Below are 19,986 nucleotides of genomic sequence, written 5' to 3'. Positions count from 1 at the left end.
ATGTTAATGTGTGTGTCGCTCAGCTCCTCAGCCTGTGGCTGCCGTTCCACATGATTACAGGGAAACAGCAGCAGATCTGTTGCTCCACAGCTGAACTGCGGCCAGCTGCTTGAACAGTTCTCTGAACATTTGTGTTTTCTGCACAGCGGGGCCGTAACCTCCTCAAATATCTCTGATAAACACATTTCAGATTTACAGTCTCCTCGGTCGGAGTACGACTTTATTTCTTTCTCTTCCTAACAGGAGAAAACACATCTTTGCTTTTATTAAAGTCAGGCAACTTTTTACAGCAGCTGATTATCGACTGTTTGGTTTTGCAAACCGAGTCGTGACATTTACATCCCCCTCTCGGCGCTTGAATTTGAAGTAAATATTAACACAAGCCAGTTGCTGTTACCACGGCAGCGTTTTAAGGATCGCAGTACTTGACGTAAATGTTGCAGCTGAACAGAAACTGAAATGAGTCCGAGACGGAAGCGTCGCTAAGCGTTCTCTTTCCGTCTGCTTCTCATTAAGTCGTTTTCAGAATCCGATTAAAACGCCGCTGTTCATCTGTTAAACTCTGTCCAGACTCGCGCTAAGAAACAGGAATACAATGAGAGCAACTCATGAGAGCGACGGAAGGCATTAGCCGTCCGGTTTTCTGAACGCAAACATAAAGCTGACTGGTTTTTTTTTTCTGTCATGTTTCCCCCAGGAAAGCTCGCTCCCTCCCTGTATGAGGCTGGCGGATGCGACATGTCGCTGGTCAATTTTGAACCCGCAACCAGACGAGCCTCCAACAACCTGTGGTAAATTTCAATTTCAGAAAGTTGGGCTTGAGAAGCTTAAACTCTTCCTGGCTTTTTCAAGCAGTTTGGTTAAAAATTTTGTGGGGGTTTTTTTCCTGGTTTTTCTCATGACTACGAAGGCGTATCAGGGCCATTGTAAAGAGAGAGAGAGAGGAAAAAAAGAAGTAAATTTCAATCAAAAACTCAGAAATTTTGAGATTCATCTGGAGAACTTTTGCGCAGAGAGAATCGGACATTTCTGAGTTCAAAAAGTTGAAAATTAGCGAAAAAGAAAATTGGCATTTTCAGATTAATCGCAGAAAATGTCTTGAAAATTTCTATGTTCAAAACGTCAAAAGATTTACAAGAAAAATTTCAGAGATTCTAAGAATAATCTCAGAAATTGTTTCAAAAAGGGTAAAAAAAACAAGAAAAAAAAACAAAATGTGTCAGTTTCAAATTTTCTGAGTTTGAAAAGTTGAACATTTTAGCACCTTTTATTTAGCATCTGTGTTTTATATCTATTTCTGGGGATACATAACTTACTTTTTCTTACACTTTAAGAAACTCCCATCCAGGATGAAACTGATGAAAACAGTCCAGCCGTTTTGTTTTTAACTTGATGTCATTGGAAAACCAGGATCTGCAGACGTTTTTCTTCATTTGGTGTTTGTGCAGGGACACCGACTCCCACCTCTCCAGTTCTACCTCAGTTCGCTTCTACCCTCACGACCTGGTGAGTAACCAACTAATAAGATGGTGTGTGTGTGTGTGTGTGTGTGTGTGTGTGTGTGTGTGTGTGTGTGTGTGTGTGTGTGTGTGTGTGTGTGTGTGTGTGTGTTTCGGAGGACTTAAGGGAGGGAGACCAAAACAAATGGCCTTGAGTGACACGTGGAAATTTGTCTGCTTATGCTGGTTTCACAGCTTCTTTAAATGCGCTCTTTGTTTTTAGTCTGTGTTCTTGTAAGGCTGAAAGTAACAACATTCTGTCAAACAACCTTAAAAAAAAGAATCACTTTTACTATTTTTGTTTTCCAGAGGTTTAATTTCAGCACGTTTTTTTTGGGAAGGGGGGGGAAAAAAGAAATGTCACGCGCTCCCTTGAGTTTGTGATGTTAGTCGCAAATTGAGGGAACTGTAGCTGACCACGAGACAGTTCTCCCTCCATCAGATCCGTCTGAACCGCCTGCTGACCATGGACCCGGAGCTGCTGGAGCAGCAGGACGGAGACCTGAGCCCGGAGCTGCAGGACGCGCCGGTGGGACAGGACAGCGCCACGGCCTCCGCTCCCGCCGGCAAGGCCAAGCAGTACTACCGCCTCTGGCTCCTCCCGTACCTGTGGGTCGGCCTGCATTTCGACCGGCTCACGCTGCTGGCGCTGTTCGACAGGTGGGCTCGTCTTTATTTCTGCCCGCGTTTCACGTCGTGTTGGGTAACTTGGTCGTTTCAGACGACCAAACCGATCCATTCGATCTGTGAATTCCTGGAACGGTTAAGAAGTTTTGGCTTTAGTAGGCCTGCTGCAATAAGCAACGATTCAATTATAATGGCGTGATAAGTTCAAGCGACCTCAGTCATTTCCATTTGCATCATTTGTTGTTTTGCTCTTTCTACAAAAATTAGATGATAAAAGTCTTCAGGCTGGTGCTGACTGAAGACACTGAAGGCAAGAAATAAATTGTCTTTATTTCAAAATAAATTGTCTTTATTTTGAAAGACAATTTTTGTTTACAGAGACTTCATAATTCATTTTGGTTTTTTGCTTCTATTGTTTTGTTTGTTTATTTTGGATATTTCAAATATCTTCCAGTTCCAGTGTTAAGTATTCATCAGAATTTTAACGTTGTTGATCTCCGAGAATGTGCTCTTGCACTAATGTGCCATTACCATTATGTTACTTGAAAATGATCTCAAAACAACAATGTTATTGTTTATCACAATAACTTCTGGGACAATTTATCGTCCAGAAAAATTTGTTATCGAGACAGATGACAAATTTGGTGATTACATAAATATTCTTATTTAAACCCATAAAATACAAATGGATTCTCATTGATTGATTACAGGAAAATTAAGAAAAATAAACTTTTCTCGTATTAATAAACAGGAAACTCTTAACATTAAAACTAAGCTCTTCATAAGTCATTTCAACTTTTTAATGTTTGGAGACCACATGGCGAAGTTGAGAGAACGAGCGATCGCTCTGGTGTTAACATCACCAGCATCACACATTTCAGTGTTTTCCAGGCGTACCTCAGGGTCCTGTCATTGGGCCGTTTTGATTTCTGAATTTACATGTTTGATTTATTGTGGACTTCTCTTTATCAATATTGTTTTTCATGCTATCTTTTTTAAATACTTGTCTTTATTGCTTCCCTCATTTTTTTGTCTTCTTTTGGGTATAAATTGTGATACACAATTTGTGTTGCCGTTTGAGCCACCAGCAAGCATCGTTCTCCCGCCGTCGGTCAGAATGAACTTTTCATGAACGGCAGCCCAAGTTCAGAGCACGTTCTTTCTCCCTCCTCTCCAGTCCGCTGACCCATGATTTGTTGCTTTCTGTGTCACTATTCCCTCTTTTGTTCAGTTTCATTTGAAAGAAAATGCCATTTTTCTCCGTCTCCGCACTTAAACGGGCTGTCGCATTTGTATTCGTCGTCGCTCCAGGAACCGCGAGGTTCTGGAGAACGTCCTGGCCGTGGTGCTGGCCGTCCTGGTGGCCTTCCTGGGCTCCGTGCTCCTCGTCCACGGCTTCTTCACCGACATCTGCGTCTTTCAGTTCTGCCTCGTCATCGCCAGTTGCCAGTATTCCCTGCTGAAGGTGAGCCCCCTTGACTCAGCGGCAGCTTAACATTGTGTCGACTTGACCTGAAAAAAGGAAAGTAAAAAAAAAAAAAGGAGGTGAAACGGAGAAGCCGCTTTTGGAAGGAAGGAGTTCAGACGCTGCTCTCATTCCTCTCGACGCGGCGGGGGAGAACATGAAAGCGCGGCGTTCCCCTGAGGGGGGAATCTGTGACGCTCTGAAGTGTTGGGCTTTTCTTTCTCTGTCAGAAATGTTTAAAAAAAAAGAAAATAAAAAAAGAAAACCTCTGATAGCTACATGTTTGCTCAAGGCGTATCAACTTCCTTCCATTATTTATTCTGCTTTTCTTTATTTCCAGAGCGTTCAGCCAGACTCCTCCTCGCCTCGACACGTACGTAGTTATTTCTCATTTGTTTTACACCACATAAAACTTCTAAAAGTTCATCTTGAACCAGTTCAAATGAAGTGACTTCTGTGTTCAAGGTAGAAATTCTGTCTGGATTGAACATGTTTACAACCTGTACTAATTATTTAGTGGGAGTTGTTTTTTTGGGGGGGTTTTTTGGGCTTCTGGAAAATGATGCTGCTTTTCCTCTTGTGAGTCGCCCCCCTCCGCCTCCCTCCCTCCCTCGCGTCAGTAGGGCTGCTCTGAAACGGCGTCTTTTATTAATGCAGCTCTTACTCAGCTGCAGGCGCAAAGCTTTAAATAGCTGCTGAGAGTTTAGGCCACGGCTCACTCTCTCACTCTTTGTCTGCATCTCACTTTCTCTCTCCCGCTACCCGCCGGTGTTGTCCCCGTTTCCGCTCCCTGAGCTGACGTTCCGGACTTTGGATCGTGACGTAAAAAAAAAAAAACAAACAAACAAAACTTTTTTTTTTCCAAAACCCAAGTCTGGGGATGTGTGAAAAGCACGGCAGGTCACTGCCTCCAGCGAAAACTGGCACGAAAATGACCTTTGTCCCTTGGAACAGATCTAATGTGACTCTGATCACATTTTCCTTTGGAATAATTGTATGAATCACTGAACAGCAGTGGGAAATTACTATTACTTCTAGTAAGCCTTTATGAATACATATTGAACTTCTATATATTGTATATAATAGAGTTGGTAATATTAACACACAAGATTAATATTAAAATTTTAATACATAACGCAGATTAATCAAACTACCTATTTTGACCTGGAAGACCAATTAACTCATTTGATTTGTTGTTTCTGTTTGGTTTACTTTGAATATTTAAAATGTTTTCCAGTTCCAGTATTAAATGTTCAATAGAATTGAAAGTTTATTGATCTTTGAGAATGTGTGCGTTATTATGTTTCTGAGCGCCGTCGCGAAGACATCCGCTCTCGTAAACGCCCGGCTGCGTCAGGACATCGCCCAAGACCGTGATCCTTCCCCTTGTGCCTGCAGGGTCACAATCGCATCATAGCATACAGCCGGCCGGTCTACTTCTGCCTGTGCTGCGGCCTCATTTGGCTGCTGCACTACGGCAGCCTGAGGATCACCTCGTCCCGCTTCACCCTGTACGGAGTGGCGCTCACCAGCTCGCTGCTGCTGGCGTCGGCCAGAGACCTCGTCATTGGTGGGTGCACGTCCCGCTGGACGTTTTGCATATTTTATTGTTCCAAAATAAGTAAAAGGAATTTAAATCATGTCAGAAAATCTGCTGTGTTGCTAGTCCAGATGCAGAAAGTGCTGAAAGTCACCTTGTGTGTGTGTGTGTGTGTGTGTGTGTGTGTGTGTGTGTGTGTGTGTGTGTGTGTGTGTGTGTGTGTGTGTGTGTGTGTGTGTGTGTGTGTGTGTGTGTTCCTGCAGTCTTCACTCTGTGTTTCCCCGTCGTGTTCTTCATGGGACTGCTGCCACAAGTCAACACGTTCGTCATGTACCTCTTCGAGCAGCTGGACGTCCATGTGTTCGGGGGCAACGGTGAGTGGCTGTGACCTCGGCGGGATGACGCGGCACACACTCACACACTTTGTCACACCCAACACACTGCAACGCAGGGAGGCCTTAAAGCGACGCTCTTCCTGGCCTGGTTCCTGTCAGAGTTGTCTTGTTGCTGCTGTTTTATTTTCTCTCTCTCTCTCTCTCTCTCTCTCTCTCTCTGCAGCCTGCACGAGTCTCCTGTCGGCGCTGTACAGCACGCTGCGCAGCGTCGTCACCGTCGCCTTGCTCTACGGCTTCTGCTACGGAGCGCTCAAGGTAAGAGCTGACCAAGACGCAAAGGTGGATTGTTGCAGAAGCATGCCCGCCGGTTCCCTTGTCAGTAGGCTAGTTCGTGATCTATTTGTTTGGTCTTTGAAGCCGTAAAGTGACATAAAAGCAAAGCTTTCGTCATCGTTCTAGGAGACCTGGGAGCCGCACCACATCCCCGTGTTGTTCTCTGTGTTCTGCGGCCTCCTGGTGGCAGTGTCGTACCACCTGAGCCGGCAAAGCAGCGACCCCTCTGTCCTCATGTAAGCCTCGGAGCTTGCTTTAAAACATCTGGTTTCTCTGTCAGCTGGATTTTGAAACACTAGTGTGGAAATACAAATCACTGCTCTCCTTCTTCAGAGCTGGATGTAGGTCACTGGCTTTATTTTATCAGGTTAAGGAAAGAGAATTTAGTAATCTAAGTGTTTTTTTTAACCTTTGCAGTGACTTTTACAGTGATATAGAAGTGTGACTGTATCGGCTGCTGCAGCTGCAGCGCCCCCATCCGGCTTTTATTCCTTTTCCTATTCATAAACAAATGGATTTCTACCCATCTGCTTAGCTTTTGCTTATCACAAGTTAAATATTTTGAGCACATTACAAAGACAGTTGATTACAAAAATACTCAAGTATAATTCAGCAGATTAATCTATATTAACACGGGGACTTTAACACAGCAATATTAATTAATTTGATTTTAACGTGTTCAAAAATGTTATACTTTTAGTCTTTTTTTTTTTTACAAAAAAAAAAGTCCTGAGGTGGAACCATTGTACTGTGTTTCTGGTACGCCTGTAAACCTGACGCGCCAGCGACATCCGCTAACAGCAGCGATGGACGACAAACTTTTTGTCCATCTCTGTTTATTTCCATGTACTCACATGTATATGGTAATATTTATGGGTTTTTTTTGTTTTTTTTTTACAAAAATATCTCTCAAAGACTTACTACTAGTTTTTAAAGCAATACACAAAGACAACAAATTCTGCTGAACTAGTGAATTTTTTTTTACGTCAACCATTACTGGGAACTTGTAATATTGTGGAATTTGAGATAAAAGATAATGGCATTTGAGGAAAACATATATAAATTAATTGTGCCCGGGAAGTTACGAGAAGAACGTTTTATTTTCTCCTCTTACTTTGCAGCTCACTGATACAGTCCAAGATTTTGCCAAATCTAAAAGACAAGAACCCAGAGGACCCCCTGTCTGAGGTGCAGGACCCTCTGCCGGACAAGCTGAGGGCCTCGGTGGTGAGTCTGGCATCCTGAGCCCTCTAAGCTCTGGTTAGGCGTAGACCAGCCACATGACATTTTGTTAAATACCAATTTCTCATCTCATGCCTGATGTTTCTTTTCAAATGTGTAGAATGAGCGCCTGCAGTCGGACCTGATTGTCTGTGTGGTCATTGCTGTCCTTTACTTTGCCATACATGTCAGCACAGTGTTCATAGCACTCCAGGTACAGTAAAAACGTTAGCTCTGAAAACTACAGTCAATGATTTTTGGAGGAAATGAGTAAAGCTCGCAACATGGCCGCAGACTTTTTCAAAGTCTCGCGCGATTTTTAGGCCTCCATTTGTCCGAGGAGCATCCATGAACAAAACCTTTGACCCCTTGTTTCTGCTTGCGTGTTCGGATTGAGAAGATGTAACGTTTAGGTTTAATGACGGCCTCGTTTTCTCCTCAGCCCTTCCTCAGTTACGTCCTGTACGCTCTGCTGGGGACGGTGGGACTCCTCACCCACTACCTGCTCCCACAAGTTCGCAAGCAGCTGCCCTGGTACTGCTTCTCTCACCCGCTGCTCAAAACAAAGGAGTACTACCAGTTTGAAGTCAGAGGTAAGCAAACGGCGCTCCCTAAAGCTTTGACCCCCTTTTTTTTTTTCATTTTTGAAATTACAGCCGCATATTTCAGTGAAATATATAGACGTTTTCTGCGATACGCCGTACAATGAAATAAACAGAAATACAAACGGAGCAATGTATTTCTGTTCATGGAGGAAATACGAAAAAACAAAGAGAGTAGATCAATATTTCTTATTAAAATATCGTGGGTTTTTTTTCTTATTTTTATTATTTCCATATATACTCGTTACTCGTTGCCTTTTTGTGTTTATAGACCCATTTATCTGCAGCTCTGGAAAAAATGAAGAGCCCACCTCACTGAACCCTGTTGAAAACCTCCTGGTTGTTCCACCAGATGTTCATTTCTGAACTCTTCCTCAGTTAAAACGTCAGCATTGTTGTTTCTAAATGAATATGAACTTGTTTCCTTTGCATTATTAAAAAAAGCACTGCATCTTTTTTGTTATTTTAACTGCAAATAAACACAACATTTTTGCTTTGAATTTCAGAGGCATGTTGTTATTGATTCATAGAATAAAAGAACAATGTTAATTTTACTCAAACACGTACCTATGAAGAGCAAAATCAGACAAAGGGATCATTTTAAGTGGTCTCTTAATTTTTTTCCCCCAGAGCTGTAGATAGTTGTTTAAACAATAGTTTAATCGACTTTTGAAAGAAGAGGTGGACCATGCAGGATGTTTTTTCTTCAAACTTCTCCATTTCATTCAAAACCTTTCTTTATGTCGGCATGTGACATGTTCATTTCGAACTGCAAATGAATGAGGTAAACAAGTAGAAACGTGAAAATGTCACCTTTTTTCAAAATTATTTACAGATAAGAAATGAACAACTGGTGCGCATTTGTGTTCACCCCTTTTTATTCTGACACCCCTAATAAAAACCCTTAATTGACCAGCTGCTGTCAAGTCACCCAATTTGTAAATAAACTGTGACAGCAGCTAATGCAGGACGGCTTTGAGAAGAAATTAACAGTATGAAACACTTTCACAGTATCACGGTATGCCATTTTAAAAACGTGTGCAGCGATTGTAGTTTTCTATCCGATCACCGATTTATTTTTTTACATTTTTTAAATTTTTTTCTAAATGCCTGTTCTGCCTGTTCGGGTTTTGGCCGTCCCGCCGAGCTGAACTCTGAACCTTTTGTCTCCTCTCAGATGCGGCTCACGTCATGTGGTTTGAAAAGCTCCATGTGTGGCTGCTGTTTGTCGAGAAGAACGTCCTTTACCCGCTCGTCATCCTCAACGAGCTGAGTGGCAGCGCCAGGGAACTCGCCAGTCCAAAGAAACTTGACACAGAGTGAGTAGTCTACATTTTGATGTATTATTCATGTGCTTTTACCTCCATTTCGTCTGTCTGCGACCAAATTTGCAATGGGATATTCAACGTTTTGCTTTATTTTAGACACATTTATGGGAAACCCTAGTAATATATGAGTAAAAAAAAAAATAGGGAAAAAAATGTTTTATTGCTGTAGTGTTAAATCACAAAAAATAAAAATTTAAATTCAACTTTTAATTGAATTAAATTATGAAAACAACAAGGTCACAGATTATGTTCCAATTTTTATATTTGATTGTTTTTGGGGGGGGGGGTTTAGAAATATTCTATTAGTAATCCGTGACTTTCTGTTTTTCTTGTCAAATGCTTCCTGCTAGCTGAAACCCCACAGAAAAGTTGTTCCTCATACACGTCAAAAAAACTATGCCAAATGACACACGCGCCTTATATACCGCCGCGTTTATAGATTTGACACAACTGTGAGTAAAATGTTCCTTCAGTGTCTGTATAACAACATCATTTCATACCATGCTGTGCAGATGATTTCATAATATTGGGTGCTTAAACTAAAAAGCTTCATTTCCAGGTGGTTAATAAAAACTTTTAAAAATGAAACAAGTCAATGTAATGTAAAGTCACATAAAGTTACAGGGGAAAAGTAACGTGCCCGGTCATCACACGGCAGGACGCTGCGAATTCCACATTATTGATGTCGACATGTAGCCGACGCTTAGAACGAACCCACATCTGGTGCTGCATCCTTACTTTGAAAGCGTAATAATAGGACTTGTTGGTCCACGAAATCCTCCTTTATTTCCTGATACGTAGACATGCATAATAACACCAGCATGCACGTAAAGACAGGAAACGGCACAAAAGCAGCTCAGGATCAAACCTTTCACCTACAAACATTCCAGCTGGACTGGGCTTGAAAGTGAGGATACTTATAAACCTGTCGCAATAAGCAATTAATTAATTAATCACACAATAAATTAAAATGAAGCTCCATAATTTCCATTCTGACCATTAATATTTTTCTAGATAGATAGATAGATAGATAGATAGATAGATAGATAGATAGATAGATAGATAGATAGATAGATAGATAGATAGATAGATAGATAGATAGATAGATAGATAGATAGATAGATAGATAGATAGATAGATAGATAGATAGATAGCATTTATTGTCATTGAACAGAATTTTTCAACGAAATTTCCATTGCAGCTCCCGTGCAAAAGGTCAAATATATACAGTATAAATAAGCAAACACACAATAATAATAAGAACAATATATACAACTAAATTAACTAAAGGCACTCAACCACACCAAAGAAGTAGCAGCAGGTCCAATTATGGCAAAGTACAGATAATGTGACAGTGCAAAGTGCAGAACAATATGACTGTGTGGGGGTGGGGGATATGTATGTGTGACTGCAAGGTTATGATATGTGTGGGAGGGGGGGGCGGCAGGGAGTAATGGCTCTGATGGCTGTGGGGAAGAAACTGTTTCTCAGTCTATTTGTTGTAGTCCGTATATTCCTGTACCGCTTGCCTGATGGCAGCGGCACAAACAGTCTGTGGCCCGGGTGGCTGGGATCCATGGCTATGGATCCAGCTCTCTTCTTGACCCGGTCTGTGTAAATGGAGTCCAGGTCTGGGAGGGGGCATCCCACAATGCCTTGTGCTGTTCTCACCACCCGTGTCAGTTGTTTCCTCTCCAGTGTTGTGCAGCTACCATACCACACAGTCATGTTGAGGCAGAGGATGCTCTCGATCATCGCCCTGTAAAAGTTCACGAGCAGCCGTGAGGAAAGTCCAGCCCGTCTCAGTTTCCTGAGGAAGAAGAGCCTTTGTTGTGCTTTCTTCACCAGGTGGGAGGTGTTTGTGTTCCAGGAGAGGTCAGAAGTGATGTGGAGGCCCAGGAACTTGATGTTGTCCACACGTTCCACCACTTCTCCATCTATGAGAAGGGGAGTGTGATCCGTCCTCCTGGACCTTCTGTAATCCACAATGACCTCCTTGGTCTTCCCTGTGTTCAGCACCAAGTTGTTGGCTGAACACCACTGAGTGAGCTGCAGAATCTCCTCTCTGTAGTGGGTCTCGTTGTTGTCTGAAATGAGACCCACTACTGTTGTGTCGTCCGCGTACTTCACGACTGTGTTGGTGGGGTGGATGGCCATGCAGTCGTGTGTAAACAGGGTGAAGAGAGCTGGGCTGAGCACACAGCCCTGCGGCGTGCCTGTGTTGAGGACCAGTGGGGACGATGTTGAGCCACTTATTCTCACCACCTGAGGCCTGTTGGTGAGGAAGTCTCTGATCCAGTGGCACAGTGAAGCGGGCAGCCCCACCTCGAGTAGCTTCAGCACCAGCTTGTCTGGGATGACGGTGTTAAATGCTGAGCTGAAGTCTACAAATAGCATCCTGACGTAGGTGTTGGGATGCTGCAGATGGGTCAGGGCTGTGTGCAGAGTGATGGAGACAGCATCCTCTGTTGACCGGTTCGCTCTGTAGGCGAACTGAAGGCTGTCCAGGTTTGCGGGGATGAAGTCTCTGATGTACCTCAGAAGAATCCTCTCAAAGCACTTCATGATCACCGGGGTCAGAGCGACCCCTCTAAAGGGCAATTCTGTTTACAAAGACGACATGATCCATTTTATTTATGGTTTCAGTTGTGTGTGGGTTTTATTTTTCATCTTTGGTTGTTTAAAATATCTTCCAGTCCCCGTGTTCTCAGTAGTTAAGTGTTCTTAAGACTTAACGAGTGTTAGGTTTGTTCACAAAATGAAAGTTTATCCATCTGTGAAAGGACGAACTTGCATTATTACGGCATTTTCAAAATGTTACTTGAAAATGGCCTCAAAACGACAATGCTGCCGTTCATCGCAATAATTACCGGGACGATTACATGGATGAGAACTTCGTGTTGACTGCTGAGTACAACCGTGGGCCTCTTAAAAACAACTCTTTTCTTCATGTGGCATTTCTTTCCACATGAAGTAAATTTACTCAGAATAAATGCAGTAAAATGTTGTTGTTTTCTTTTGGTGCTTGCTGTGCCAGGGTCGGCGCTCTGATGATCACAGTGGCCGGCCTGAAGCTGCTCCGCTCCAGCTACAGCAGCCCCACCTACCAGTACATCACCATCCTCTTCACCGTCCTGTTTTTCACCTTCGACTACCGCCATCTGTCCGAGACGCTGCTGCTGGACCTCTTCCTCATGTCCATTGTTTTCAGCAAGGTGAGCGGCAGCAAATCGAAATCCACCACGACTTTTGGAGGTGTTCATTTGGGACCGTGTTGGTGGACAGAACGTGTGTTTTCTCCCTCCTTCTGTCTTTACAGTTGTGGGAGCTTTTTTACAAGCTGCACTTTGTTTACACCTATATCGCTCCGTGGCAAATCACCTGGGGCTCAGCCTTCCACGCCTTCGCTCAGCCCTTCGCCGTGCCTCGTATCCTTCGGCCCTGCACTCAGCCGTTTGACACGTTCGGTTTCAATAATCACTTCGTTAAGCGCGTTGCCATCACGGCGCCTTGACTCGAGCTCGCCCAGATTCCGCCATGCTGTTTGTCCAGGCTGTGGTGTCCGCGGTCTTCTCCACTCCCCTCAACCCTTTCCTCGGCAGCGCCATCTTCATCACCTCCTATGTTCGGCCTGTGAAGTTCTGGGAGCGAGACTACAAGTAGGCAACGCTGTCGTAAGGCGGCACCTGTTTGTTCCTGTCCACGCGTTTCTAAGGTGGTTGATTTTTATTTATTTATTTTTTATTTTATTTTGAGCAGCACCAAGAGAGTCGATCACTCGAACACCCGGCTGGCCTCTCAGCTCGACAGAAATCCGGGTGAGTCGTCGTTTTGCGTTGATCTGTTGCCAGAAATCTTGACAGAGACAGACCGTGAGGCTTAAAGTAGTTCTCAAACGGCGAGCTTTGGATTTCTTTTTTTTTTACCTTCCTCGCCACTTTGTACGTCTTTGGAACAATTTCAATTTGTTTCGGATATCAGCATGAACATTTTCCCCCAATGAATTAATTAAATAACTGGCTCAAAGTAATAAAACTGTTCTTACGTTTCTCAGTGTGAGATCACGCTGCATTACTAAAAGCTAGATATGTTGTAAAGGGGCAGTATTATGTCAAATTGACTGTTTTGAGCTTTACAGAAAGTTATAATGTTATTAAAGTCATACCTGGAGTGTTGCATATTTGAGAAAACCTTTATTCTCCGGTGGCAACCATTCAGCTGTGCAAAATCCCTGGGGAGACCCAGCGAGTGCCGCCTTCGAGACGCAGCTCCTCCTTAGAGCTGCAGTTTCCAAGCTTCTGCCTCACATGGTGTCCCTCCTCTGCGAGTCCCCACTCAGCTCCTTCAGACTAGCCAGCAGCAATTAGCAAACACCTGCTGGAACTGAGCATGCGCTGAGCTCATTAGAGGAGCTACTTCTCAGTGAAATGCTGATAAAAGCGTTGTTAAAGGGTTAACAGAGGAGCCATGCTGTGAGGACTTCCTGAAGGCGGAGTTTCAGGAAGAGCAGGAGTTTTTATAGCGGCAGAGGCCCAATTACAAAGCGTTAATTTACAAAGTCAAATTTAATATTTAATACATATAGCATTTTTAGAACAACTGATGGCAACATTACTTAATTGTGCTCTAAAATCTCACTATGTGCCTTGAAAACACAACAGTACTGCCTCTTCAAGGCCTCTTTTACCCATCTCTACCATGTTTGCGCAGCCTCTAAAATGCGACGTCTGAATCCGGACTTCATTTCGCCTTTTCTCAGGATCGGACGACAACAACTTGAACTCGATCTTCTACGAGCATCTCACTCGCTCCCTGCAGCACAGTCTGTGTGGAGACCTCCTGCTGGGCCGCTGGGGGAACTTCAGCACCGGGGATTGTTTCATCCTGGCGTCCGACTACCTGAACGCCTTGGTGCACCTCATCGAGATCGGCAACGGCCTGGTCACCTTCCAGCTCCGGGGCCTGGAGTTCAGAGGTGAGGCTGGAGATTTGGTAGCGGCGTTGTGGCCTCTAAAATGATGTCTGTTTTCTAAATAACGGCGAATCTGACGGAAAAATGACTCAGGAGGAAGAAAAGCAGAAGTACGACTCAGTGAAAAACGTTTCTGATGTCGTTTACCTCAAGTGTGTGAGCACGTCACAGATTTCACATTGCTTTATTTCTTAAACAAGGATAGAGTTGAAGTATAAAAGTTGTATTTGGAAAAAACTAAGTGCACTACATGATTCATTAGTTTCCAGAACCACCTTTACAATTGAAAGGAGTGGTTTGTGTTTGGATCAACACAATTGTTTTATTTCAGCCATTTTGTTCTAGATGCACTGCTGTGTTTATTACATTTACCTCAGGTTTAACTTTAAAGTTTACCAGCAAACAGTGAGGAAACCTTTTCAAACACTCGATCCGTCAGTTTCCGATCGTCTCTCGTGAGTCAGACGTCCGGCTGAATCGATTAATCATGAATGAATCAATTACTGAAGTAATTGTCGACTCATTAAGTGATTGATTAATCATTAACTGGACTCAAAAAAAGAGGCCACTTACTGAAAGAACAACAGCAGTAATTAAACCAAAATTGTACAAAAAACACATACATTTTGAGTTTAAGGGAAAAAGAAAATCTTTATCTCTAAATATGTTCTACCCAAAATTCCTCAAGTGGTGCAGTTTTAGCTTCACCTGGTTCAAAAACTGTATAAAAACAAAAGGACAAAACTTTTATTAATCGTCTCGTACTGTCCATTATTAACCGGTTAATCCAAAAAATAATCAACACCTCAGCTCTCCACTGTATTGCTGTTGAGTGCTGTTGTTGTATAAGCAAGACTTGGGTGCTGAATGTGCTGATGATCTTTATCCAATTCATTGATTAATCGCCGGAATAATCGATTACTAAAATAATGGTTGATTTGCCTGAATGAGGCTGAGTGCTTTCTTTGTTTACTAGCTCTTCTGTTGTTGTTGTTGCTTTCTCTCCTTTCTAAGATTTTGAAAAATAAATAACATGTAAACAATTACTCAGCAAGTTTAGATCCAAATGAGCTAAAAAAAAAAAAAAAAACAACAACACAAATATATGAACAAATGATTTTACTACCTCAGTTTAACGCTTTATTGCAGTGGAAAACACACCTGGCTGCTGTTTATCAGCGAGACTCTAAGTCAATTATCTCGAGGGTTTGTGCTGCACAGCGGGCCTGATGAAACGGCAGCGGCGCCAGCAGCATGTGACGCCGTGAACCTTTTGACACAGTCACCAGCTTGTCAGCTTCTTTATCTGTAAACCCGACAACTTCTTGTTTTTCAAAGCATGATATAGTGAAATGGTGTGGAAAAGGTTGCTTAGCTAGTAGTCTGTACAATAGAAAAGGAATTAGCTCCCCATTGTAGTAAAGCCAGAGTTTAAGGGGGTTTTATCGTCTTGGAAATAAACGCTTGAAAATCTCAACTTATTTATGGACAGCAGAAGTTAAAAATCATCACTCTCCTTCTCATTTGTGATTGTTCCCGTTTTGTTCTTTTAGGTACTTACTGCCAGCAGAGGGAAGTGGAGGCCATCACCGAGGGAGTGGAGGAAGACGAGGGCTGCTGCTGCTGCGAGCCGGGCCACCTCCCTCACATCCTGTCCTTCAACGCTGCCTTCGGTCAGCGCTGGCTGGCCTGGGAGGTTCTGGTCACCAAATATGTTCTGGAGGGCTACAGCATCACCGACAACAGCGCCGCCTCCATGCTGCAGGTGTTCGACCTGCGGCGCATCCTCACCACTTACTATGTTAAGGTTGGTTTTCTCATTTGTGTTTATTTTTTTTGTGTGTGTGTGTGTGGGGGGGGGGGGGGGGGGGGGTTCATTTTCGGACATTTTGGACACCCGTACAACGCTGCATTCGTTCTGATCAAAACAGCGTGGCACGACTATATAAAACATGCTGTTTTCTTTTGTTCATTTCTGTCATGTCATAGGTCTTAAATTTCAATCAAAATGCCTTAATTTTTTTTTTACTTATTTGGCCTTAAATATGTTAATTCAGGTCTTAATTTTTTGGGCCTAGCAGGACTATTCCATTTTTAATGTGTAGTTTTAAAAAAAAAAATTCACACGTAGTTCTGTGACTCACAGCGGTTCAGGTCACAACTAACTAGCTCTTAATATATCCTAGCTAAGCGCTAGCCAGCTAACTTTTTTGCGACTAAGTGTAAATTTATTGGCAGTTGGCTGGACAACGTTCGTGTTCGCCAGTGGCTCACTGCTGTTGCTAAGCTACACGATGCTACGTGCGTCCTTGTCACAAAAGCCTGACACTATAAAATATTTGATTTTCTTTTGCACATTTCTGTCGTACTACAGGTCTTAAATTTCATTCTTTCTGAAAAACGCCTGAGACACTTTGATGATTCAGTTGATTGTCTGAAAGTTGAGAACAGATCTGAACTTGTCACTCTCTGGGCTCAGGGTATCATCTACTATGTGATTGCTTCACCCAAGCTGGAGGAATGGCTGTCTAATGAGACCATGAAAGAGGGCCTGCGAGGATGTGGCGAGAGGAACTACGTGGACCTGGATCCCACCTTTAATCCAAACATCGACGAGGACTACGACCACCGGCTGGCGGGCATCTCCAGAGACAGTTTCTGTGGCGTCTACCTGGGATGGATCCAGTACTGTAACTCTCAAAGGGCTAAGGTATGCCTCAAAAAAATACATCTGATCAGATTAAAATCTTTTCTGCGTATGATTTATGTTGTTTGTTTGTTTGTTTCTGCACTGTTTGGTTTGTGTTGAAGCTGATGGGAGGGAATGCTTTGTTGCTTAACACACCTGGTCTGATCCAGCTGTAAACATTTTGGATTTGATCAGACGTTAAAACAACAGCTGACTCCACCTGCTATGAAGCCTAACGGGACTTTCCTGTTTCTGCTTCGTCCTGCAGCCGCTCAACGGTGACAAAGACTCGCCTCTCGTGCTGCTCTGCTTCGGCCTGTGCGTCCTGGGAAGGAGAGCGCTGGGAACGGCAGCGCATCACATGTCCAGGTTGTCTAGTCATCTTTTTTATGCCAAGTGAATGATTTACAACGCCTGCGCAGCATGCTGTGTGCTTTAAAAGCTAAACAGCGGCGGGAGGGGGATTCCTCGTCCCCCGTGACTTTTGTACATTTTGTCACAAGCTTTTAAAGTGTCCAGTTGTGTGTGATTTGATTTCACTGTAATTGCAGCTGTTCCGCAGTTATAGCGAGTTAACTATTTTACGAACGGAAAAATCCAAACATTTTTCCATTTGTATGAATACTTCTGCAGCACGTGAGCGCTAACGGTTGAATGGTGGAATGGTTTAGATGAAAATAAATTTGTGTGTTAGAACGGCCCAGTCAAAGTCCTGAACTAAATCCAATTGAGAATATTTACTTTGTAAAAACCCACATTAAATTTATCCGGTTATTGAAAAACAGCATTGGTCTATTACATTCCATCCCAGTAAAATACACTAACTTTGTATTCGGAACATGGCAAAATGTGAAAAAGTTTGATTGGTGTGATTATTTTTTCTACACACTGTGAACACTAGACGGATAGCAGCATTTAAAACGTCCATCTCTTCTTTCGGATTTCCCTCTCAGCAATCTGGAGTCTTTCCTTTATGGACTGCATGCATTATTTAAAGGAGACTTCCGCATCTCTTCCGTGCGAGACGAGTGGATCTTCGCAGACATGGAGCTGCTCAGGAAAGTTGTGGTGCCTGGAATCCGAATGTCACTTAAATTACACCAGGTGAGCGAGGCTGTAACAGGGTTTTCGCACATACTTAAAAAGTCATAAATGCATGTATCCAAAATTAAGGCCTTAAAATGTCTTGCATTCATAAAATTTTATTTAAATGTTGTCGTGGCAGGACTATTTAATCTTGCATATTTTACGTTTGGTTTTTTGTCATTCCTTTCGGTGACTCCAGGGAATTCAGGCTACTAGCTGCTAATATACACTTGCTAGCTAACTAGTGTATACCCTCAAGTTGAAGGAAAATATTTATCAGTAACCTAATACCGTTTCTAGCTAGCTAGCTAGCTTGAAAGGGAATCAGCCAGCCCTTGCTAGCAACCCTAAAATGTACCCTAATATATACAGTTATTGAGAATATATACTAGATAGCTAGGAAGGGTGTGTTAGGGTAGCTAGTGTTAAGGAATCATGGCTATTTTTGATGGTTTAATATAGTTAAGCTAATGCCATGTGCGTATAAGTAGACCAACATTCCATTTGGACAAAAGCAGATGCAAGGCAGGAGTTCACAGATAAACATTCTTTTGGCAAGGCTGTAATTTAGACCAGCCATAAAACACAAAGCTCTTGAAAGGTTTTAAATTAGGAGGCCATAAAGAATATCTTCCCCGGCTCGCAGGTCAGAGGTCGGGGGTTTCTCAGGAGCTCAGAGTTGCATCTGGAGTTGACCACAACTTAGGAATCTTGGAAAACACTTAGTTTAATTTCTGATATACCTCTTAATATTAATAGCAATAGTGTGTTAGATTAAAATATATTACCCAAGTTACAAGTACTAATCTAGTTAAATGGAATGTATTTGAAAATGTACTAACTATGACAATATCGGAAACCAAAAGGGAATGGTTTGAATGTTATGTTTTACAGGATGAAAAAGACTTCTATCTCATTATTGTTTGTGATAAGGTAAAGATTCAAATCTTTGGAGAAGCTGACTGCAGAGGAGCAAGATAGGTTTTGTGAAAATAACTTATAATTTTAATAACTAAAATGACTCTTGATATTTGTCATTAAAACTCAGGGGAAGGTCTAAGTATTTGCCAAGGTAGCTCTTGGTTGGTCAAAACAGAGGTACGCCCTATTTGCATATATTAACAAAGAGAAACGCCTTCACTAGAAAAGGGAATGCTCAGTAATAAGAATTCAGACAGCTGCCCTGTTTTGCTTTTAAGCATCAGCTGTCTCCAAAGGCGCCTTTGTTCTTTTTCTTTTAATTCTTTTGTCTCAGGTAAAGAATGTACTTCTGTGTACTCTGAAGTTTTCTTGTTAAATTCATACGGTGTTTTCTATTGAATTAAACTCTGCATTTCTGTGACGTCATTGTGCCTCGCCGTCTCCTTGCCAGCCGTGACGACATCCGCTCGCGACCCGGCGAACAGGAGGGAAAGCAGAGCCATGCTGTTTCCAAAACTTAAGCTAACCAAATAACTTTCCTTCCTTAATACTAGCAAGGGCTAGCTGATATCCTTGCGAGCTAACCAGCTAGCCATAAATGGTATTAGGCTATTGATAAATATTTTCCTTCAACTTGAGAGTATATACTAGCTAGCTAGTAAGGGTTATCAGATTAAATATTTTCCTTTAACTTGAGAGTTATATGGTACTTTGTCTTGATCTATCACATACAACCCTAATAAAATATACTACGTTTGTATTCAGAAAAAAAGTGAAAAATTGTGATTGGTATGAATACTTTTTGCAACACATGAGCGCTAAGACCCTCCTCCTGACTGATTGGTTGTTTCTGACCAAACGGTGTATTTGTGTAGTTAGCACTGGGAGCACTGGGAGAAGGCGGAGGAGCTTGGTCATTTCACAGATTAACTGTCTCAGTCAATTCTATTTTTTACAGATTTTGACAAATACGTAAAGAACAGATTATTTTATAAAAAAGTTGTAAGGCTCAACTGAGAAGCCATCTCATCATCCGCTGGTGCGTTTCCTCTGCAGGACCACTTCACTTCCCCCGACGAGTACGACGAGCCGGCTATTCTCTACGAGGCCATCTCGTCGCACCAGCAGAACCTGGTCATCGCTCACGAGGGCGACCCGGCCTGGAGGAGTGCCGTGCTGTCCAACGCCCCGTCGCTCCTCGCCCTGCGCCACGTGCTGGACGAAGGCACCAACGAGTACAAGATCATCATGCTCAATCGCCGGTTCCTCAGCTTCCGCGTCATCAAGGTGGCACCAGTTCGAACCGGAATCAGCCACCCGTCGTTGTTCGACACGCTGATTTAACGAGAATCTCCTGCTTTTGCGGGA

At 42.8% G+C, this 19,986-nt stretch overlaps 1 protein-coding gene across 5 annotated transcripts in view; it reads left to right on the top strand.

The window, feature by feature from the left end:
* The window catches only part of pcnx1 (pecanex homolog 1), a 46,146-nt gene that overhangs the window by 20,863 nt on the left and 5,297 nt on the right, over window positions 1-19,986 (top strand). For 2 of the 5 annotated variants that reach the window (XM_023352492.1, XM_023352489.1), the window contains exons 9-31: window positions 698-791; window positions 1,449-1,506; window positions 1,942-2,159; window positions 3,438-3,591; window positions 3,932-3,964; window positions 4,990-5,161; window positions 5,395-5,505; window positions 5,690-5,781; window positions 5,926-6,035; window positions 6,921-7,026; window positions 7,142-7,234; window positions 7,463-7,613; window positions 8,800-8,941; window positions 11,988-12,165; window positions 12,270-12,378; window positions 12,480-12,609; window positions 12,710-12,768; window positions 13,710-13,925; window positions 15,476-15,729; window positions 16,402-16,632; window positions 16,880-16,980; window positions 17,565-17,715; window positions 19,675-19,905. In XM_023352492.1, coding sequence (XP_023208260.1) covers window positions 698-791; window positions 1,449-1,506; window positions 1,942-2,159; window positions 3,438-3,591; window positions 3,932-3,964; window positions 4,990-5,161; window positions 5,395-5,505; window positions 5,690-5,781; window positions 5,926-6,035; window positions 6,921-7,026; window positions 7,142-7,234; window positions 7,463-7,613; window positions 8,800-8,941; window positions 11,988-12,165; window positions 12,270-12,378; window positions 12,480-12,609; window positions 12,710-12,768; window positions 13,710-13,925; window positions 15,476-15,729; window positions 16,402-16,632; window positions 16,880-16,980; window positions 17,565-17,715; window positions 19,675-19,905 — 3,194 coding nt within the window. Of the gene's footprint in view, window positions 1-697; window positions 792-1,448; window positions 1,507-1,926; window positions 2,160-3,437; window positions 3,592-3,931; window positions 3,965-4,989; window positions 5,162-5,394; window positions 5,506-5,689; window positions 5,782-5,925; window positions 6,036-6,920; window positions 7,027-7,141; window positions 7,235-7,462; window positions 7,614-8,799; window positions 8,942-11,987; window positions 12,166-12,269; window positions 12,379-12,479; window positions 12,610-12,709; window positions 12,769-13,709; window positions 13,926-15,475; window positions 15,730-16,401; window positions 16,633-16,879; window positions 16,981-17,564; window positions 17,716-19,674; window positions 19,906-19,986 lie in introns of all 5 variants that reach the window. The other 3 variants (XM_023352488.1, XM_023352491.1, XM_023352490.1) reach the window with 2 other exon arrangements.

This window comes from Xiphophorus maculatus, chromosome 19 (assembly GCF_002775205.1).
Source record: "Xiphophorus maculatus strain JP 163 A chromosome 19, X_maculatus-5.0-male, whole genome shotgun sequence".
In the NCBI taxonomy this organism is placed as follows: Eukaryota; Metazoa; Chordata; class Actinopteri; order Cyprinodontiformes; family Poeciliidae; genus Xiphophorus; species Xiphophorus maculatus.
Note: the sequence above shows the minus strand (reverse complement) of the source record. Positions and strands in the feature narration are given on the sequence as shown.